The sequence below is a fragment of the Schistocerca serialis genome, chromosome 5 (assembly GCF_023864345.2).
Source record: "Schistocerca serialis cubense isolate TAMUIC-IGC-003099 chromosome 5, iqSchSeri2.2, whole genome shotgun sequence".
NCBI classification, from domain to species: Eukaryota; Metazoa; Arthropoda; class Insecta; order Orthoptera; family Acrididae; genus Schistocerca; species Schistocerca serialis.
The window spans coordinates 745153035-745177367 of record NC_064642.1 but is presented as its reverse complement, the minus strand read 5'-3'; the positions used below and the strand labels follow the sequence as shown (position 1 = coordinate 745177367).

The 24333-nt window shown below is 40.2% G+C and overlaps 1 protein-coding gene across 2 annotated transcripts in view; it reads right to left on the bottom strand.

Moving 5' to 3' along the window:
- The window catches only part of LOC126480834 (peroxisomal acyl-coenzyme A oxidase 3-like), a 324948-nt gene that overhangs the window by 147357 nt on the left and 153258 nt on the right, over positions 1-24333 (bottom strand). For both annotated transcript variants that reach the window (XM_050104178.1, XM_050104179.1), the window contains exons 7-8: positions 16949-17239; positions 16644-16807 (exon numbers count right to left, since the gene is read on the bottom strand). In XM_050104178.1, the coding sequence (XP_049960135.1) occupies positions 16644-16807; positions 16949-17239 (455 nt within the window). The remainder of the gene's footprint in view (positions 1-16643; positions 16808-16948; positions 17240-24333) is intronic.

Sequence of the window (24333 nt, the reverse complement as noted above, 5' to 3'; positions counted from 1 at the left end):
TAGCAATCTATCTTTTTCCTAATATTTTTGATATTCCAAACCAGAGTTTCCATTTTTTACTTCAGATTTCCATATTCAGATGAAAAATTAAATGCCTAACAAACAAAATATATTGTGGTAAACTGACTGTAACTCCTACCTTGAGAATAAATTACAGTGGCAATACTCATCTTGCAGATAGTATCATCAACCATCACTACATCGTGGGACAAGGAAAAGATCAAGAATAGACAGAAACATGATTGCAACCTCTTTTATATTGATTACTTGAACATGAATTCTTTACAGACGAATGGAAAAACTAGTAGAAGCCAACCTCGGGGAAGATCAGTTTGGATTCCGTAGAAACACTGGAACACGTGAGGCAATACTGACCTTACGACTTATCTTAGAAGAAAGATTAAGAAAAGGCAAACCTACGTTTCTAGCATTTGTAGACTTAGAGAAAGCTTTTGACAATGTTGACTGGAATACTCTCTTTCAAATTCTGAACGTGGCAGGGGTAAAATACAGGGAGCGAAAGGCTATTTACAATCTGTACAGAAACCAGATGGCAGTTATAAGAGTCGAGGGACATGAAAGGGAAGCAGTGGTTGGGAAGGGAGTAAGACAGGGTTGTAGCCTCTCCCCGATGTTGTTCAATCTGTATATTGAGCAAGCAGTAAAGGAAACAAAAGAAAAATTCGGGGTAGGTATTAAAATTCATGGAGAAGAAATAAAAACTTTGAGGTTCGCCGATGACATTGTAATTCTGTCAGAGACAGCAAAGGACTTGGAAGAGCAGTTGAATGGAATGGACAGTGTCTTGAAAGGAGGATATAAGATGAACATCAACAAAAGCAAAACAAGGATAATGGAATGTAGTCTAATTAAGTCGGGTGATGCTGAGGGAATTAGATTAGGAAATGAGGCACTTAAAGTAGTAAAGGAGTTCTGCTATTTGGGGAGCAAAATAACTGATGATGGTCGAAGTAGAGAGGATATAAAGTGTAGGCTGGCAATGGCAAGGAAAGCGTTTCTGAAGAAGAGAAATTTGTTAACATCCAGTATTGATTTAAGTGTCAGGAAGTCATTTCTGAAAGTATTTGTATGGAGTGTAGCCATGTATGGAAGTGAAACATGGACGATAAATAGTTTGGACAAGAAGAGAATAGAAGCTTTCGAAATGTGGTGCTACAGAAGAATGCTGAAGATTAGATGGGTAGATCACATAACTAATGAGGAAGTATTGAATAGGATTGGGGAGAAGAGAAGTTTGTGGCACAACTTGACCAGAAGAAGGGATCGGTTGGTAGGACATGTTCTGAGGCATCAAGGGATCACCAATTTAGTATTGGAGGGCAGCGTGGAGGGTAAAAATCGTAGAGGGAGACCAAGAGATGAATACACTAAGCAGATTCAGAAGGATGTAGGTTGCAATAGGTACTGGGAGATGAAGAAGCTTGCACGGGATAGAGTAGCATGGAGAGCTGCATCAGGCCAGTCTCAGGACTGAAGACCACAACAACAACAACAACTTGCCACTGTTACGTATGACATACACCCTAGATGATACACTCATATTAAGAAAAAAACAGAATACCTTGAACAACTAGAGATAGGATGTTCATATTCACAGGACATCTACATTAGTATGTTCTGCAGAAATGATTAGCATTTGAACCACATCGGCCCACAGGTTCAAGGTCAACATCGATATCATGGTGTGACACCACCTATCAATATAATGTGTCTCTAGTTCTCTTTGTTACTATAAGCTGCAGGTAATGGAACAGTGTGACTTGAGCAGACAAACAGGATGCATCGCAGACGTATGTGCAAACCATACCGTTTGAAAGAGGGTGCATTATTGGCATTAGGGAATGTGATGCATCCATCTGGGAAACTACAGCTTGCGTGGGACAAAGTGTTTTGGCAGTGCAAAAGGTGTGTGCAGAATGGTTCACAGAAGGCGACAGAAAATGACGAGATGGGTCAGGTTGCACAACCCAGACCACTCCTGAGAAGATTGATATCTCATCTGAATGGCATTGTAGAACAGATTTGCATCCTCTTTGGCTCTGGCACAACAGCAGAACAGTGTAACACATCATACACTATCAGTGGTGCCAGTCCATTGCCTTTTATTATGTCACGGGTAACGTGAATGTCGTCCACTGCTTTGCCAGCCTTTGACGAATGTGCAGAAACATGCCAGACAGGTATGGGGTATGGAACAATGTCACTGGGGATAGGAATGGCATCAGATAGTATGTTCATACAAATCCAGGTTCTGTATGTTTGAAAATGATAGTTACATTTTGGTTCGCCACAGACAGGAGTAGTGGCATCACAGTGACTGGATTCACGCAAAACATACAATGCCAACTCAAAGACTCATGGAGTGGGATGCTATTGCATACAATTGAAAATTGCATTCAGTGCACAGCCAGAGCACTGGGAGCAGTGTGACCTATGTGAATGGCATCCAGTGAACTGTGAACTGTACCCTTTTTGCACAACATTCCGCATGCCATTTTTCAGCAGGACAATGCACGACCACATGTTGCTGCTTGAACATGTGCTTTCTTGGTGCCACAGGATGTCTGCCCATTGCCCTGACCCACCAGATCACCAGACTTGCTGCCAATCAGAGATGTGTGGGATATGGTGAAACAACGGGTGCAGTACTGCGACCCAGTGCCAGCCACCACAGATGAACTTTGGAACCAGGTGACTGCAGCACGGATGGCTACACCACAGACACCATTCACACCTTATATACACCGATGTCATCACAAATGGAAGAGGTTATCAGGGTCCATGGCAGACCTTGTGACTACTAGGCCACAGGACACATGTCGAATTGAGACAACTGAAATGCTCATCATTTCTGCAGAACATACTAACGTACATATTTCCTGAAAATGAATGTTCCATCTCCAGTTGTTCAAGCTGTTCTGTTTCTTCTGAACATGAGTGTATTTTAGTCTACATTTCACAGTTATTTTTATTATTAAAATCCACAGTTTCAAACAAACACTAAGGCAGGTCACAGATGTAGTACCAACAAAAGTCACTAGATCACGGGCCAATCAAAAGATCGAAAAGAATCCAAGATTTCCTGAACTGTGACATAAACTGTTTGAACAGTTCAAGTTGTGTTCAAATGCAACCCTACTTGAAACAATGAAAACTGAGCTAAAACAATAGAAGACAAGTTCTCCAAAGACACAATGAGATACTTATCAAAAAATGTAACAAAAGTTGGTGCAACTAACCATTTTTTCATATGGGTGAAGATGTGTTCATTCATTGCATTCTATTGATTCAAATATGACTGATTTAAAGCAATTGTAGTTTCTTACGTGGCTTGCATTCATTATGAGTATTAACAAGGTACAGGGCCTTTGTGTGGCAGGTATTAAACCTTGTGGACAACACCAGGGACTGCAGCTATTACTTGTGTGTATACTGGAAAGTGTTTAACCATTTATGAGCCCCAACAAGAAATGTCTCTAAACAAGAGTGTTCACTTTCAGCTGCAGCAGATAGAACATTAACAGTAAAATTGCCAGATCCAGATCTAAAAACAGTTTTGTCTATTGTCTCAAAGTATTGTGAACACAGATGAAGTTGATTTTGAGGAACCATCTGCTTCTCTTGTTCACAGTGCATAAGGAACTCAGTCTAAAGTTAATGCAAAAGTGTATTCAAACAGGGAATAGATGAACAGTAAAACTAGAGTAAAACCTTTCAGTCAGGTGGAACACAAGGTGTACTTCACAATAAGGCAAAAGAAGTCTTCTCTTCATTGACTTTTGAATCATGATGGTACAGCTTGTCATTGTCCTGATACAAGGCGTTTCAGGTGAGGTAAAAAACATCATATCCAGACAACCTGTTAACAAAGCTATCATGGCAGGCACTGGGGGACTGTATGACAACAGCATGGCTTTCAGTGAGTGAATGTAATGTCAGCAGAAATATTAGGGCCAGTGCAAATGAAGATTCATATTTCCACTTTTCAGAAGGCTTCTGCTGTAGTCCACAGACAGGAGAACAAGGATTTTTACAATCAACAGTGGCTCAAGAGACAAATAAATTCCAGTTGGACACAGGTGCATCTGTTTCCCTCTTCAGTAAAGACACATATAAAATGATCAGTGCCTACAGCTACTGAAGCTTCTTCTGTTTTGTCTGCTTATAATGGACATGAAATACCAGTACTTGGTGTGTGCAATTTGCCAGCAACTTTTCATGACATTATAAAGACGGTTTCCTTTCATGTACTATGTTTAGGAACACTGCAAAAATTTTTCGTTTGGACTTATTTGATTTGTTCAATCTGTGCATACAAGATAACATGTTACAAATCAGTGTTTCAGTGCCACATACTAATGTTTCTGATGTGTAATAAATACATCAAACTTTTTGAACCAGGCTTAGGAAATACTAAAAATTTTGGGATGTACATTACTGTTACCATACAATGTGCCATAATAATTTTATTGTGCACGGCCTTGGCCCTGGGCTATATGTGAGCAGGGTGCTCAGGAGCTTAATGATGGAAAAACAATGGGGTGATACCACCCATTTCTGTGAGCAAGAGAACATCCCCTCGATTGTACTTTGAAAGCCATCAGGAGGTTACATCTCTGTGCTCATTTAAAAGCTACAGTAATGGTTTAGTTTCTTCTCCCATGACTGGAGAACAGAATGGACAGACTGATTTAAGTAAGGTATACCTACAGTTACTGCTGGACGATCAGTCTGAGCAATATCTTGTGATCAACACACACCTAGGTTTGTTCCATTTTGAAAGATTCTGTTCAGAAGTCCTTCTGCTCCTGCTATTATTTGTTCTCTAGAACAATTAACAGCCAAAGTCCTTTCATGTGCAAACTACCTGGATGATATTGCTGTCATGGGTAGCATGTTTGCTGAACAGCTGGTAAATTTACAATGTTTGTTTAATGTGCTTGCTGCAGCTGGCTTAAAGTGTAATGAGGAAAAGTGCTCCTTTTTCCATGAAGAACTTAAATATTTATGACACATTATAAATTCACAGGGTATTCATCCTGCTCATTTGCACTTGTCTGCAATTAAAGATTTTCTGGGATCTCATAACATCCATAAGCTACAGACCATCATGGACAAGCTAACCTATTACATAACCAACTGCACTGGAAAGGAGTTCCTTGTGTGCGGTCCCATGAATGTCAGGGCACATTTTGGCAGTTGAAGGACACAAAGTTAAGCTGTTGTTGTCCTATTCATTTTAATCTTGCAAACCCTGTTGTCTTGGTTGTGGATGCTTCTTATGGGATTGAACATGTGATCTCCCGCAGAATTGCTTCACCTAATAAGCCCATTGCTTTTGCCTCAAAAACTCTCAACAAAGTAGAGTGCAATTGAAGTCAACATGAAAAAGAGGCACTTGTCATTATCTATTTCATTATCAATCTATGACATTATCAATATTCAGCAATATTTGTATGGTTGGAAGTTCTATTTTATTACAGGACATCAGCCATTAACAGTTTTGTTCAATCATTCCAAGCCTGTTCCAACATGGACAGCACAAAAATTGCAAACCTGAGCTCTATTATTGTCTAATTATCAATGTGAGTCATACACACCCACTGCACAACAATCAAACACTTGACTTATTGTCTCAGTTACCAGTCAGTACCTATACAGTGTTTGATTCATCTGAGGAATAATTTTATTAAATCGATACGCAAGATTTTGAAATTCTTCAGAATTTTCTTCTCAATTTTCAGCATGTTGTTGGAGCAATTGCTTCTTACCCAGCTCTTTGGGTAGTTTTGCAATACATGCACCACAGGTGGCACGTCGCTTGAAAGAAATTCTGCAGCCACTTTTCACATCATCACATGCTGTCCGTATGGTCAGGTGTCTTGCTGTTGCCAACAGAGAATGACAATGTATGAGTTGTGAGTCCTCAATCCCTTCTGTGGAAAATTTTGTCATTTTTGCATCAAGGTCACTGGGGCATAGTTTGTCCAATGTCATTGCACTTTGGCAGGGCATGAATGTCCAAATGTCCAAATTCAGCAAATAACTTTTCATTGCAATGCTTGTACATAGTTTCAGTCCACTGTACAGCAATACATTTTTGAGCCCGGATGATGGCAACAAACACACATTGATTTTGTTGGTCCATTCTGGAACATGCGATGGTTGTTGGTGGTAGACATGACAGAAAATTTCCTTTTGTAGTCACCGTGACATCCACATCTACTGCTAATAAGGTATCTGTTTTGTCTTCTTTTATTTGTCTTGAAGGTCTTCCTGAGATCCTTGTCTTGGGCAATGGACCAAAATTTATGTCAAACAACTTTCAAAACATTTCTGCTGATTACAGCATACACTGTGTAACTACTGCTCCTTCACACCCTCAGTTTAATGGTGAAGCTGAATGGTTCATTCAAATTTTCAAAAGTCACAGGAAGAAACTCCATTCCTCCCACACACCGGAGCAAACCTTAAAGTGTTTCTTTATTCCTATTGCTTCTTGCCATGTGATGAGAAGTCACCAGCAGAATTATTACAGGGGTGTCATCACCATACCCTGTTGCATCTTCTGCGGCTGATGTGGAAACAGTTCATTCCTCCATGTCAGACAAAGTTTCAAAGTTTCAGCCACAGCATGAAGCTTTCTTTAACGTTTTTGGCCACAGCTTCATAATAAAAGTTTTGGGTTGTTCACTTCGTATCATTCAAGGTTCCTCTGGGCTGCACCGGTGTCACCAGAACCAGCTGTGACACTCTTATGTCAGTGATTCTGCCACAGAATTTTTGCCTACAGATGCAGCATGCTGCTGGGGTCCACAACAGCAGTCATCTCCACCTGCCAAATTGTCACAGTCAGCACCATCTAGAGCAGTGCCGATGGAAATTGACATAGTGCCACTGCCATCATCACCGTCCTGTAGCCTGGGCCGAGATCAGTGGAGGCAGAGCTCCTGGACAGGTGTCACTATGCCTCTGGAGTTCCACCTACAGTCTGTTCATCCACAGCATCTGTGTCCCTGGATGTGGGCATGCACCCTGTGACCAGTTTTTTGGGGGGTGTTCGTGGTCACTTGCAAGGTGGATACAGGGATGGGGAAGAGAGACATGCCATCAGTCCTCACTAAGGTCCCTGATTCCTCATCTACATCCACATTCAGGATCCCCTGCCATTGTCATCTGATCCAGCACTACACAATGACAGTGCAGAGGGGTACATCACAACAGTACCACAAGCTAAAAGCAGATGCTGCCAGGTGCAGTGACAAATGATAGATGCTGGTGTAAACACGCCCTCTATAGTTTCCACAGGCTGCTGCTGCCAGAATCTTGCTTACATCAGAGTGCTGCATAGATTGGTCCACTCTGTATTCCTTGCCTATGGCTGGTGGTGGGAGGATGTATATAGGACAGGACTTGCATCTAGGACTATTACGTGGATATGAGGCATGAGCTAAGTATTTGGGAGAAGGGGTTGTGTGGTGTTACTGATGACAGAGATAAGGTCACAGGAACAGTAAAACTGTGATACCTATCACTGACACTATTGCGTATGAGTGTGCCATAGCAATCATTGTATAGATTTAAGTGTCAGGAAGTCGTTTCTCAAAGTATTTGTATGGAGTGTAGGTATGTATGATGTGACATGTGTATGATAAATAGTTTAGACAAGAAGAGAATAGAAGCTTTTGAGATGTGGTGCTACAGAAGAATGTTGGAGGTTAGATGGGTAGATCATGTAACTAATGAGGAGGTACTGAATAGAACTGGGGAGAAGAGGAATTAGTGGCCCCACTTGACAAGTAGAAAGGACTGGTTGGTAGGACATGTTCTGAGGCATCAAGGGATCACCAATTTAGTAGTGGAGGGCAGTTTGGAGGGTAAAAACCACAGAGGGAGACCAAGAGATGAATACACTGAGCAGATTCAGAAGAATGCATGGTGCAGTAGTTACTTGGAAATGAAGAAACTTGCAAAGGATAGAGTAGCATGGAGAGCTGCATCAAACCAGTCTCTTGACTGCAGACCACAACAACAACACCACATTCTTCAAATTTCATCTTCGCCAAGGCTTAAAAATGGATTCCACATTACTGTGAATTTCTGGAACCTGCACAAAGATGGGTGCTGTTATCAAGCATACACCAAGAAATCAAAGAAAATTAGTTCAGTTTTATCTACATCATTATCACATAGCAATACAGCAAAGGCAACTGCTAATTATTACGAATGTTGAAGGAGTTGCAAATACAAGTGAGTAGTAACTGTAAAAACTATGTCACAGAAACTATCAATGGAAACTGAAATTCAATTTATCTGTTTACTATTGTGCCATCAGCCGAGGATATGTGCTCACCATATTGTAGATATGCTGTCTGCTACAGCTGCAACAGAGGGGTACACTCCCCCAGCCATATGGCATGCTATGAATTTGGTAAATCTCAATATTTAAAAAAATAAAAAAATTGCAGTGTGCCTAAAATTTTGACACTGTTTTTTTTTCAGTATATTCTTCCTGTTCAAAAAATTTTATGGCAGGTTTTGACATATCAGATTGGACAGTTCCCTTGTGAGATGTTTGGAACACTAGTCTGTCATATTTAGCACTGAGCCATGGAGCCACTTCAAGTTACCTAAAACTAAATGTCCCCATGAACCATGGACCTTGACGTTGGTGGGAAGGCTTGTGTGCCTCAGCAATACAGATGGCCGTACCGTAGGTGCAACCACAACGGAGGGGTATCTGTTGAGAGGCCAGACAAATGTGTGGTTCCTGAAGAGGGGCAGCAGCCTTTTCAGTAGTTGCAGGGGCAACAGTCTGGGTGATTGACTGATCTGGCCTTGTAACACTAACCAAAACGGCCTTGCTGTGCTGGTACTGCAAATGGCTGAAAGCATGGGGAAACTACAGATATAATTATTCCCGAGGGCATGCAGCTTTACTGTATGGTTGAATGATGATGGCGTCTTCTTGGGTAAAATATTCCAGAGGTAAAATAGTCCCCCATTTGGATCTCCGGTTGGGGACTACTCAAGAGAATGTCATTATCAGGAGAAAGAAAACTGGTGTTCTACAGATCGGAGCATGGAATGTCAGATCCCTTAATCGGGCAGGTAGGATAGAAAATTTAAAAAGGGAAATGGATAGGTTAAAGTTAGATATAGTGGGAATTAGTGAAGTTCGGTGGCAGGAGGAACAAGACTTTTGGTCAGGTGAATACAGGGTTATAAATACAAAATCAAATAAAAAAATAGGAGTGCGGGTAAGCTACTACAAAGAGCATAGTGAACGTATTATTGTGGCCAAGATAGACATGAAGCCCATGTCTACTACAGTAGTACAAGTTTATATGCCAACTAGCTCTGCAGATGATGAAGAAATTGAAGAAATGTATGATGAGATGAAAGAAATTATTCAGGTAGTGAAGGGAGACGAAAATTTAATAGTCATGGGTGACTGGAATTCGAGTGTAGGAAAAGGGAGAGAAGGAAACATAGTAGGTGAATATGGATTGGGACTAAGAAATGAAAGAGGAAGCCGTCTGGTAGAATTTTGCACAGAGTATAACTTAATCATAGCTAACACTTGATTCAAGAATCATGAAAGAAGGTTGTATACATGGAAGAATCCTGGAGATACTAAAAGATATCAGATAGATTATATAATGGTAAGACAGAGATTTAGGAACCAGGTTTAAATTGTAACACATTTCCAGGGGCAGGTGTGGACTCTGACCACAATCTTTTGGTTATGAACTGTAAATTAAAACTGAAGAAACTGCAAAAAGGTGGGAATTTAAGGAGATGGGACCTGGATAAACTGACTAAACCAGAGGTTGTACAGAATTTCAGGGAGAGCAAAAGGGAACAATTGACAGGAATGGGGCAAAGAAATACAGTAGAAGAAGAATGGGTAGCTCTGAGGGATGAAGTAGTGAAGGCAGCAGAGGATCAAGTAGGTAAAAAGACGAGGGCTAGTAGAAATCCTTGGGTAACAGAAGAAATACTGAATTTAATTGATGAAAGAAGAAAATATAAAAATGCAGTAAATGAAGCAGGCAAAAAGGAATACAAACGTCTCAAAAATGAGATCAACAGGAAGTGCAAAATGGCTAAGCAGGCATGGCTAGAGGACAAATGTAAGGATGTAGAGGCTTATCTCAGTAGAGGTAAGACAGATACTGCCTACAGGAAAACTAAAGAGACCTTTGGAAAAAAAAGAGCCACTTGTATGAATATCAAGAGCTCAGATGGAAACCCAGTTCTAAGCAAAGAAGGGAAAGCAGAAAGGTGGAAGGAGTATATAGAGGGTCTATACAAGGGTGATGTACTTGAGGACAATATTATGGAAATGGAAGAGGATGTAGATGAAGATGAAATGGGAGATACGATACTGCGTGAAGAGTTTGACAGAGCACTGAAAGACCTGAGTCGAAACAAGGCCCCAGGAGTAGACAACATTCCATTAGAACTATTGACGGCCTTGGGAGAGCCAGTCCTGACAAAACTCTACCAGCTGGTGAGCAAGATGTACGAGACAGGCTAAATACCATCAGACTTCAACAAGAATATAATAATTCCAATCCCAAAGAAAGAAAGGTGTTGACAAATGTGAAAATTACCGAACTATCAGTTTAATAAGTCACAGCTGCAAAATACTAATGCGAATTCTTTAGAGATGAATGGAAAAACTTGTAGAAGCTGACCTCGGGGAAGATCAGTTTGGATTCCGTAGAAATGTTGGAACACGTGAGGCAATACTGACCCTACGACTTATCTTAGAAGAAAGATTAAGGAAAGGCAAACCTATGTTTCTAGCATTTGTAGACTTAGATAGAGCTTTTGACAATGTTGGCTGGAATACTCTCTTTCAAATTTTAAAGGTGGCAGGGGTAAAATACAGGGAGCGAAAGGCTATTTACAATTTGTACAGAAACCAGATGACAGTTATAAGAGTCGAGGGGCATGAAAGGGAAGCAGTGGTTGGGAAGGGATTCAGACAGGGTTGTAGCCTCTCCCCGTTGTTATTCAATCTGTATATTGAGCAAGCAGTAAAGGAAACAAAAGAAAAATTTGGAGTAGGTATTAAAATCCAGTGAGAAGAAATAAAAACTTTGAGGTTTGCCAATGACATTGTAATTCTGTCAGAGACGCAAAGGACTTGGAAGAGCAGTTGAACGGAATGGGCAGTGTCTTGAAAGGAGGATATAAGATGAACATCAACAAAAGCAAAACGAGGATAATGGAATGTAGTCGAATTAAGTCAGGTGATGCTGAGGGAATTAGATTAGGAAATGAGACACTTAAAGTAGTAAAGGAGTTTGATATTTGGGGAGCAAAATAACTGATGATGGTCGAAGTAGAGAGGATATAAAATGTAGACTGGCAATGGCAAGAAAAGTGTTTCTGAAGAAGAGAAATTTGTTAACATTGGATATAGATTTAAGTGTCAGGAAGTCGTTTCTGAAAGTATTTGTATGGAGTGTATGTAGTGTATGGAAGTGAAACATGGACGATAAATAGTTTGGACAAGAAGAGAATAGAAGCTTTTGAAATGTGGTGCTACAGAAGAATGCTGAAGATTGGATGGGTAGATCACGTAACTAATGAGGAGGTATTGAACAGGATTGGGGAGAAAAGTTTGTGGCACAACATGACTAGAAGAAGGGATCGGTTGGTAGGACATGTTCTGAGGCATCAAGGGATCACAAATTTATCATTGGAGGGCAGTGTGGAGGGTAAAAATCGTAGAGGGAGACCAAGAGATGGATACACTAAGCAGATTCAGAAGGATGTAGGTTGCAGTAAGTACTGGGAGATGAAGGAGCTTGCACAGGATAGAGTAGCATGGAGAGCTGCATAAAACCAGTCTCAGGACTGAAGACCACAACAACAACAACATGATGGGATAAAATAAATTATCCAGTTAGTGAAGGGAGACGAAAATTTAATAGTAATGGGTGACTGGAATTCGAGAGTAGGAAAAGGGAGAGAAGGAAACATAGTGGGTGAATCAGGATTGGGGCTAAGAAATGAAAGAGGAAGCCGTCTGGTAGAATTTTGCACAGAGCATAACTTAATCATAGCTAACACTTGGTTCAGGAATCATAAAAGAACGTTGTATACATGGAAGAATCCTGGAGATACTAGAAGGTATCAGATAGATTATATAATGGTAATACAGAGATTTAGGAACCAGATTTTAAATTGTAACACATTTCCAGGGGGCAGATGTTGACTCTGACCACAATCTATTGGTTATGAACTGTAGATTAAAACTGAAGAAACTGCAAAAAGGTGGGAATTTAAGGAGATGGGACCTGGATAAACTGACTAAACCAGAGGTTTTACAGAGTTTCAGGGAGAGCATAAGGGAATAATTGACAGGAATGGGGGAAAGAAATACAGTAGAAGAAGAATGGGTAGCTCTGAGGGATGAAGTAGTGAAGGCAGCATAGGATCAGATAGGTAAAAAGACAAGGGCTAGTAGAAATCCTTGGGTAACAGAAGAAATATTGAATTTAATTGATGAAAGGAGAAAATGAAGCAGGCAAAAATCAATACATACATATCAAAAATGAGATCGATACGAAATGCAAAATGGCTAAGCAGGGATGGATAGAGGACAAATTTAAGGATGTAGAGGCTTATCTCAGTAGGGGTAAGATAGATACTGCCTACAGGAAAATTAAAGTGACCTTTGGAGAAAAGAGAACCACTTGTATGAATATCAAGAGCTCAGATGGAAACCCAGTTCTAAGCAAAGAAGGGAAAGCAGAAAGGTGGAAGGAGTATATAGAAGGGCGATGTACTTGAGGACAATATCATGGAAATGGAAGAGGATGTAGATGAAGATGAAATGGGAGATACGATACTGCGTCAAGAGTTTGACAGAGCACTGAAAGACCTGAGTCGAAACAAGGCCCCAGGAGTAGACAACATTAGAACTACTGTCGGCCTTGGGAGAACCAGTCCTGACAAAACTCTACCATCTGGTGAGCAAGATGAATGAGACAGGCCAAATACCCTCAGACTTCAACAAGAATATAATAATTCCAATCCTAAAGAATGCAGGTGTTGACAGATGTGAAAATTACCGAACTATCAGTTTAATAAGTCACAGCTGCAAAATACTAACACAAATTCTTTACAGACGAATGGAGAAATTGGTAGAAGCCGACCTCGGGGAAGATCAGTCTGGATTCCGCAAAAATGTTGGAACACGTGAGGCAATAAAGACCCTAAGACTTATCTTAGAAAATAGATTAAGGAAAGGCAAACCTACATTTCTAGCATTTGTAGACTTAGAGAAAGGTTTTGACAATGTTGACTGGAATACTCTCATTCAAATTCTAAAGATGGCAGGGGTAAAATACAGGGAGTGAAAGACTATTTACAATCTGTACAGAAAGCAGATGGCAGTTATAAGAACTGAGGGGCATGAAAGGGAAGCAGCGGTTGGGAAGGGAGTGAGACAGGGTAGTAGTCTGTCCCTGATGTTATTCAATCTGTATATTGAGCAAGCAGTAAAGGAAACAAAAGAAAAATTCGGAGTAGGTATAAAAATCCAGGGAGAAGAAATAAAAACTTTGAGGTTTGCCGATGACATTGTAATTCTGTCAGAGACAGCAAAGGACTTGGAAGAGCAGTTGAATGGAATGGACAGTGTCTTGAAAGGAGGGTATAAGATGAACATCAACAAAAGCAAAACAAGGATAATGGAATGTAGTCGAATTAAGTCGGGTGATGCTGAGGGAATTAGATTAGGAAATGAGACACTTAAAAGTAGTAAAGGAGTTTTGCTATTTGAATAACTGATGATGGTTGAAGTAGAGAGGATATAAAATGTAGACTGGCAATGGCAAGGAAAGCGTTTCTGAAGAAGAGAAATTTGTTAACATCAAGTATAGATTTAAATGTCAGGAAGTCGTTTCTGAAAGTATTTGTATGGAGTGTATGTAGTGTATGGAAGTGAAACATGGACGATAAATAGTTTGGACAAGAAGAGAATAGAAGCTTTTGAAATGTGGTGCTACAGAAGAATGCTGAAGATTGGATGGGTAGATCACGTAACTAATGAGGAGGTATTGAACAGAATTGGGGAGAAGAGGAGTTTGTGGCACAACTTGACAAGAAGAAGGGACCGGTTGGTAGGATATGTTCTGAGGCATCACGGGATCACAAATTTAGCATTGGAGGGCAGCGTGGAGTGTGAAAATCGTAGAGGGAGACCAAGAGATGAATACACTAAGAAGATTCAGAAGGATGTAGGTTGCAGTAAGTACTGGGAGATGAAGAAGCTTGCACAGGATAGAGTAGCATGGAGAGCTGCATCAAACCAGTCTCAGGACTGAAGACAACAACAACAACAACAAATGTAAGGAATAATGCACAAATAGTCCTTCAATATAAAGTTACCTAAGTTATTTTAAAAACTGAGCAGTCAATGTACCAAAACTCTAATGATGGAAACTCCAGGTAGGAATATCAACAATGTAGGTAAAGTAAGATTGTTACTTACCATAAAGAAGACTTGTTAAGTTGCAAACAGGCACAATTAAAAGGCACCTACATAAACCTTTCAGCCACAGCTTTCATGAGCAAAAGATAAACACACATCATTCATACACACAATCAAGGGCTCCTCATGGGCACATGACTGCCAGCTCCACAGCTCAGGCCAGACTGCAACTATCATGAGGGGGATGGGTGCAAGCAGCTATCTGGATGGTGAAGGGAAGGGGAAGGGATAGTAACACTTTCTGTCACGGTGTACAGGAACTAGGGACTAGAATGCCAACAGGTGCAGCATCAGGATCTTGTGGGGTGGAGATGTGGGTAAAAAAAAGAGCAAAAGAGGAGAGGGGTGCAGAAAGATGTATGGGTGCATTGGTAGAGGGTAGCAAACAAAGAGGGTGACAGACAAGAATGGGGAGAAGGAGACAGGACAGAAAGGGGGTGGAAACTGTTGGGTGAAGGGTGTGGGGACAGTATGTTACCATAGGTTGAGGCCAGGATAATTACGGAAGTAGAGAATGTGTTTTGAGGATAGTTCCCATGTGCACAGTTCAGAAAAGCTGGTGGTGGAGGGGAGGACCCAGATGGCTCAGGTAGTGAAGCAAGCATGTTGTGCCACATGACGGTCTACCAAAACTCTGAATGACAATTTCTCTGTTATTCATGAGAAAGGAAGCTTCTCGTCAAAAATATGGCATAAGCTGAATAACAATTTTACACTAACAGTAAAAGCTGATGAAGGAAATACCACTGTCATTATGTACAAATGGGAATGCACCAGAAAAACTCTATAAAATTTTTCTCTGCTAATACATTCATCAAAAAAAGTTTTGCATCACCCAAGTTCCCAGAACTCCTGAAGATAGACATTGACTATGGATATTGTATCACAGACACAGTCCCTTTCACTGTTCATAGATGTCACTAAACCAGCCCAATGACGTAAACAACCATGCATGAGCAGTGCCTATTAGATGGAGAGGGTCTGACAGCTGATCAGTTCCAGTCATTCCCCCAAGAAGTAGGTACACGGCTCGCGTTGTCTGTAGTTCATCCATACCTAGACGGTCAATACTGTGGTTCGATCGCGTTCACATTGTTACTTTGTGCCAGGAAGGGCTCTCAACAATGGAATTGTCCATGCGTATTGGAGTGAACCAAAGCGATGTGGTTCAGACATGGAGGAGATAGAGAGAGAAAGGAACTGTTGATGACATGCCTTGCTCAGGCTGCCCAAGGGCTACTACTGCAGTGGATGACCACTACCTATGGGTTATGGCTTGAAGGAACCCTAACAGCAATGCCACCATGTTGAATAGTGCTTTTTGTGCAGCCACAGGACATCTTGATATGACTCAAACTGTGCACAATAGGCTGCATGATGCACAACTTCACTACCGACATCCATGGCAAGATCCATCTTTGCAAACACGACACCATGCAGCGCAGTACAGATGGGCCCTACAACATGCCGAATGGACCGCTCAGGATTGGCATCACGTTCTCTTCACCGATGAGTATCGCATATGCCTTCAACCAGACAATTGTCGGAGACATGTTTGGAGGCCTTAGACACACTGTCCAGCGAGTGCAGCAAGGTGGAGGTACCCTGCTGTTTTGGGGTGGCGTTATGTGGGGCCGACGTATGCTGCTGGTGGTTGTGGAAGGTGCTGTAACGACTGTATACTGCATGACTACCATCCTCCAACCAATAGTGCAACCATACTGACAGCATATTGGTGAGGCATTTGTCTTCATGGACGATAATTCGCACCCCCATCGTGCACATCTTGTGAATGACTTCAGGAGAAATAACAAAAAAATGAGACACTATTCAGATACTTACACTTAACACACAAGGTTTTTCTTCATATTTCAGCACAAATGAGGTTATTACCACACAGTTTGCTTTCAGTTGTTTAGAAAGTAATGAGAGTTGATGGTTGGTATCTCAGTGTGAACATATATTCAGTTACTGTGGTATATATATGGAAGAAAAGTGCTTGAAAAAGCTGATCAAATTAGTGTGGGATCAATAAAACTAAAACTAAAAGCTTTAATGGAGGTATAATTTTAAAACCTTTTGTCTTTAGTAAATGATAGTTTACCTGCCACTGGCCCTCTAGCTGGACCTGTGAGCTCTTCACATCCTGTGTATCCTCTGTATGTACTGCAGCGTATCGAACTGCAATAGGAACTGCTCTCATGAGATTTGACAAGCTTACTGTGATTAGAGACACTCGACCAGTAGACAATGTCGCAAGTGAAGCTCCTAAAAGTATCATTTTCTTGTAATATCGCGATAAACCCAATATTGTTATAGGACTACTGTTATAAAAAATACAATAGTTACTTTATTTTGAAATAAATTATGATAAAAATTATTTGTTTTAACATTAAATGTGTAACAAACCTAGTCTCTTATTTGGGTCTTTAAGTGGGCTAACATAATTCCCTTCTGGTGTCACATCTCCTAATTTATTTAGTAGGTTTTCACGAGGTATTCTGTATCTAATGAACTGCACAAAACCATTATCCACCCCATTCAGTCCAATTTTCTCTCCCACGTCACCAACAAGAACACCAGCAAATGGCTGAAGGGTTTCTGGATCCCTAATGGGAACTATAAATGCATGTAAACCATGGTCTGTTTTATCTGGTGTTATAAGCCTTGCATATACTAATCCATGGGTACAGCCTTTTCCTGCAAAGAAAAGTTAATTTATATGGTTAAATCTATTTCCAGGGTTTTACTCACATCACAAATTTTTAATGTAACAAAAATATAGTGCTCTATGTTATTTGTAAAACTGTGTTGTGTTGAACCTTCTTTTACAAATAAGCTTGCAGTATTAAGTGAAACTCATTAACACCGTATGTGAGAGGAAACAGCACCTGTGTATCATGTATAAGAACCAAAATAAGTGGAGTGGGCTGAAAGTAAAGCTAATACCATAACAAAAGCCACAAGAAATTAAGAAAGTTTTTTATAAATAATGTATCTGCATATTTCTTTTATAAACTAGTCCTTATTCTATACACTAATACCACACTTACTTCTGTTGCCACAACGTTCATAACCCTCTGGAAGGCAAGGTTCCAGGACCTATCCTATGTACCCACCCAGCACATCCTGTTTCAGCCCCTCAAGGCATATACTGTCTTATGAGGATTCCTATTATTTACTACGTCAATGAGTTGGTGAAGGAAGCAGTTAAAGAAAAGAAGAAAGAATGGTAAGAATGAAACAGAGACAAAAAGGAAACTGCGAAGAACACAAAAAGAAATGTGAGAAAGAGGTAGCAGAAAAAGAGAGGAAAAGTTGGGAGGAATTGACACAAGAGTTGGAAAACAATGATAATGGAAGTAAAAAGATGCGGGTTCGAGTTGCAAGAATTGCAAGGAATTAATGCACTTACACAAAACCAGTGAAAGGGCAGAATGGAGAGCTAATAACACAGAGGAGATGAGGAAAACATAGAAAATAGTGACAAAAAGAGATAGAAGTATGGCGGGGGGGAGGGGGGGGGGGGACCTAGACCTGGAAAAAGAGAAAGACACTGGAAAAATGTTCCTATTGGAGCAAAATGAAAGCTAAATACGTCCCACTTCATTAAAAGACTCTGACTGAAGAGTGGGTACCAGCTGACTCATTCTACATTCCTCAGTGTCCTTAAAATTTTTCACCAAAATATTGACATGCAACATATTCATGCTCTTTTTAATATGCAACTCACCACTCAGTCCTACAAGCTCTCTAACTGTAACTCGTTCACACTCACTAGTCCATAACTGTAAGTCTCTCATGCCCATCCACTCCCTACTATCCATTCTCACTCTCTCATCTGACCCAACTCATTGTCATTATCTTTTAGGGTCTCTCCAACTGTCACTGTTCTGTGTCTCACAGCCACAGTCACCTTCCTTCTGTCCTACTACTAGTGTCTCCTCTCACTGTCACGGTCTCCCTCTTGTTCTCTCTTTCTGCTACTATCTCATTCTTTCCTTCCCACTGCTGCCATCTTCTCATGGCCACTAACTCACTTCTTTGTTGCCACTACCACAGACTGTCTCTCTCTCATTATCACTGGCTCTCATCCAGTTCCACTTTCTCCTTCTCATTATTCCTCTCCCACTGGCTCTGTCTCCTTTACTCTTTTCCTAGCACCGTTCTCTCACTGTCTACTATCTTCCAGTGGCACAGTGTCCCTCTCTTTCTTTCAATCTGTCACTGTCTCCTTCACTCTTTCTATTCCACTATCACTGTCTACTAATGAGTGTCTCAAAAGAAAGTTTACATTTGATGTGTCAAAATAAAATAGAGGCTATATTCTATCAACTAAAACTTTATTTGTATTGAAAAGTACAGTTTATGAATTTACATCACAAAATAATGTCATTTAAATGCAGTCAAGCATGTCTACAGCACTTACTTAAACAATGAACAAAATTTTGTATGATGGGTCGGCATGTAGGTACTGGTATGGCTGCCACTTCGCTACAGACATTTTCGTCCAATTGTTCCAGAGTAGTTGTATTATTGACATACTCTTTAGATTTGACCTATCCTCATAATAAAAAATCCATGGGTCTCAAATGAGGATTGCATGGGGCCAATTTATGTCACTCCTGGGGATTAATTTGCCAGGGAAAATTTCTTGAACTTGCAGTATACACACACTGGATATCTGTGCTGTGGCTCAATCTTGCTGAAACCATGTCCTTTGGCTATAACTAGAAAAGTTGTGCAACTCAAGTATCAAAAACTCATTTAACATTGTCACATAATGTTCTGCACACATTGTATCTTCACAACCTCTCTCGTTCTCGAAAAAGCAGGGGCCAGTTAATTCTCGAGTCAACAACACAACCTGTACAATAACTTTTGGTGAAGGAAGGGGTTTCTCATGTTTCTGTTAAGGATTTGCTGCACGCCAGTTGCAGCAATTTTGTGTATGGACGTGACTGTTCAGGTGAAAATGAGCCTCGCCAGAAAAGAATATGCTCAATGACAGGCACTCAGTCACATTATTAATGAACTACAGCCATTGTCTGACATCCTGAGGCTTTAATTCTTGCACCAATTGGATCTTGTAAGGGTGCAGTTTAAGGTCTTTTTGCAGAATTTGGTATACTGATGATCTATGCACATTTAAAGAACTTGCATGCTTAGGAATGGAGAGGTTAGGATTGTCATGAACAGACCGACTTACACTCTCCACAAATTCCCCCTTCTTGATGATCTTTCTCACCCAGATTTTGGTATGGCCAGTGTTTAACTGGTCTCCTCAAACAATATGATCCATTTCCAGAAAAGGGGAAGACTTTGAGCACCATTTGTAAGGGGCATTCAGATGAAACCCTGTCACTAATGTAAAATAACGGTAATGATTTTATTAACTCAAAACTTTAGTTATACACAGTACACATATTCAAAGATAGTCGCCTAAACTGTTGGCACATTTATCCCATTGCAACACTAGCTGGTCAATTCCATCCTTGAAGAAGCTAGTAGGCTGCTGTCGGATCCAGGCCTGGACCCAGCCACACACTTCATCATCTATTGTGAATCGATGTCCGTGAATAGCTTGTTTTTGAGCTCCAAACACATGAAAGTCATACGGTGAAAGTTCGAGACCATACGGTGAACGTTTCAGCATTCCCCACTGAAAGTGTTACTATGTCATCCTCAACGCATTGGCCACGTGTGGGCAGGCATTGAAATGCAGGAGGATAATGCCAATGGACAACATGCTTCAGCGTTTCGACTTGATGGCCCACCTAATGTTCTGTAAAGTGGCTTGATAATGCTGGACATGAAAATGAATCACTCCTCATTGTTCCTGCTTACTCGCCTGCATGTTCGGTAGTGGACGATAACTTGTGTGACCACCTTCTCTTCAGCATGAAACCACACTGGAGCTATGCAACATCAAATGGCACACACACATCAGTCTCTCTACCAGTAGATGGTGCCACCATACCTGCAATTATGTGGTGCCACCATACCTGCAATTATGTGGTGCCACCTTACATGTAAGGCAAATGTAGACACACTGACCTGGTATCATTTGAATGAACCTCAAAATTTACTGTATGGAATACATAATCACTGTAGAATTCCCTCCACACTACAGCTGCCAAATCACCATTTTTGTAAAATTCTCACACACAGAATGTGTGGTCTGCTCCCAAGAAGTACTCCATATTGACTGAATTCCTAAAGGCCAAGCAAGTGATGAACGTACTCCCCACTCCCCTCCAAATTGTTAGGCATGTGCAAATAGCTCTTCAAATATAAATTTTCTTTTCATACGTCCTGCACCTTCCAGTATTTATTACTTCTCCATCTCTTTCGAGCTTGCACTGTTTCATTCTCTCTCAGCACAAAAAATTATGAGTATACATGCCAATATTTTTGTGAAAAGCTTTAAAGGTGCTGAGAAAAGTAGAGTGAGGCACCTCGTACCCACTTTTTAGCCAGACTGTTTTAATAATGAGGAGCATATTCGCCTTTTTTGTTCTCCGATATGATCATTTTTCTGCTAGTTCTCTTCTTTTCCCTGCCACAGCAGGGCATGTCACTCATATCAAAAGAACTTGATGCAGTTCAAACAATGCAAAACTAATTTTACCCATCACACCATATTTTACGGGCACAAAATATTTGCTTGTGTTTCAGTACTACAACGTGGAGCACCCAGAACCCTTCTGATGATAATGGAGACACTTTACATCATATTTATCTGTGCTAATCACTTCATAAACTACATTTTCGCCTCATGCTGCATTTTACTTGTGTAGCTTACATGCAAAAATAAGGTAACTTTAAACTTCTGTACCTCGGAAAGTGATAAAACATTTCTAGAAAATTTTTGAAGTTGTTCAAGAATAGAATTTTAGGAATATTTCATAAAAACTACAGCCATTTGCTATGCATAACTACCTTGGGATATGTGTCTGAGGTTTTGTTCACCGCTGACAGCAAAAAAAATGGTGAAAAACACTTTTCTTGGGGTTTTCTCAGGAACCATCCATGAATTTATGCAAATGCCTCATTCATGAATTCATTCATTCATTCACAGGTATGTCTCTCAGTTTAATTAAATCATCAGTTTAACATGGGTATATCTGTCACCAATCATTATTTTTAGTTTTTATGTGCATATTTTATGTGTATTGGCAGGGTAATTTTTAACCTCTGTATCTGGGAAGGGATAAAGATACTAAAATAAATAAATAAATATATAAAAATAAAAAAAAAATCAAGATTGTCTGAAATCAGGATCTTAGGAATGTGTCATACAAATTTCAGCCACTTGCTGTGCATAGCCATGTTGAAATATTCGACTAGGTTTTGGTCTGCTAGTGATAGTGAAAATATAGCAAAAAACACTTTTCTGGGATTTTATGAGGAACCACCCATGAACAAATGGTGCCTCCCTAAGTCCCATCGAGCCCACCACAGACCACATCAAATGCAAAAAGGACCAACAGATCTGCTTCATTTGAATAAGCAGGAGGAAGTGCATAATATTCATACTTTGACCCTATACTGTACGATAGTGACACTAAGATGATTCTTCTGTTGGGCATACAAACGGTCAGTAGTCCAATGGCTATCCTGAACGCTTGACCCTACCTTTTTGTCACCAACAGAACCCAAGGTATGGGCACTGGAAAATCCCATGTTTAATAGCAGTGTTTTGGAACATGTTGGTAAGAATGTTGTCGCACATATACTGATATTACAGTGTTAGAAGTGGAAACAGCAGTTAGAAGAATGAACACAAGAAAGGCAGCTTGGATAGATGAAATAAGTGAGAAGATGATAAAGGCAGCTGGACCTACTGAACTACAATGGTTATACAGATGGCTAAGCTGCATAAGGACACAGAAATGCTTCTCAAGAATGGGGAAGGGCAACAATAATTCCAGTATTGAAAAAGGGAGACAGAAAGGTATGTGATAACTATAGTGTGATGACACTTGTATCTCATATAGTAAAAATAATGAAAAGGTTCTGGAAAGAAGATTGCGGGGAAAAAGTAGAAAGTCCACTAGAAGAGTAGCAGCACAGCTTTTGAAATGCTAAATCAACAGTGGACCCCATGTTTAGTATGAGACAGTTGATAGAGTGTCATTGGGAGTACGGGAAAGACCCAATGCAAGAGGACATGCTACTGGGTATTAGAGGTACAGGTCTGTACAGCAATCTGGACCACAATCTCTGAAGGTCTTGCTGTATGGTGGTACAACTTGCAATGTGTGGTTTTCATGAACAATAAAAAGGGCAAAAATGATGTTTATGTTGATCTCTATTCCAATTTTCTGTACAGGTTCCAGAACTCTAGGAACCGAGGTGATGCAAAACTTTTTTTGATGTGTGTACATACAAAAACATGAGATGCATTAATGCTTCCATAGTATGGGAACTTTGGGAGAAGAGACTGATCACGATTGCATCTCAATTGCAGCATCTGCTTAAGTACTGAATTCCCAGAAGTGAACTATACAGTGTATAGAGTGAATAATTCTTGAATGTGACATACAAATTCCCACTGAATCCAGATATACTACATTGTATTTAAAAAATAAATAAATAGATAAATAAAAGGAGAAAAAAGCAGCAGAGTGTTATTGGTACTTGCTTACATGGGGGTTGATGTTCACACATGATGGTCAGTAACAGCCTGAAAAGCTTGTAAGGGTATTGCAGGGTAGGTTGTGCTGGGAAACAATTCTTAAGAAAAACTTTGGTATGTCACATTGGTGCCAATTTAATTAGCACTGAAGCTGGCCAATCAGGTTGTTGCACCGGTTTGAGGAAACCAAGCAAAGAACACATGGGGCAACTCCATCTCTGCAGGCTACATGAATTTGTGTGCACAGTGACCTGATTGGATACTTAAATGTTCACTGTATCGAATTATCTCTTAACAATTATTTCTCCACATAACCTGCCCTGAAACATGCTTACAAGCTTTTCAGACTGATTCTGGCCACCCTTTATTTCTTCCCCCCAAATCTTTCTATCGTGTAGAGGAAAAATAATACATTAACCGTACATCAGTTTTCTCTCTTTTTTTTTCATGCAAGAACATATTTGCTCCATGTAATTTTTATTTTTAAAACAAAAGTTACTTACTCATATTACAGTTAACCCCACAGACAGCCAAAAATGAATCAGTAAATATGCTAATAAAGGCACTGTTATGTGCACCTAATGCAATCAAGCTATGTCTTATAATCTATCACAGTTAATGTGGTTTATATGAGAAATAGTAACTATTATAGTACTGTAAATCTACATTTCTTGTAAAAAATTCTTCTTTTCTTCCAGAGGAGAATATATCAGTTCTGAAAGCTCAAGACACTATGAATATGGCATTGCTTTCCCTATATGTGAGTGTAACTTACAAACTTTAAAATATACATAAACAATGGAAAATACAAACTAGAATAATAATATGAACTGGACAGACCGTTATTCATTACATCTAGGAGGTATTGAGTTTCCAGTTTCTACACAAGTTGCTTCATGCTTCACCATACACACACACACACACACACACACACACACACACACACACACACACACACACACACAAGTGTGAAAGTCTCTGTGTGTGTGGGGGTGGGGGACATGAGTGCATGCATGCACATTCGTTTGTTTGTTTGAGCAAGTTTCTTTTCATCTGCTGAAGGAACTTCTCCAAAACCATGCCAATATTTTTGATAATATTTTAAACATGTCCATCTGCCAGTCAACACATTCTGTGTGTGGTGACTATCAAT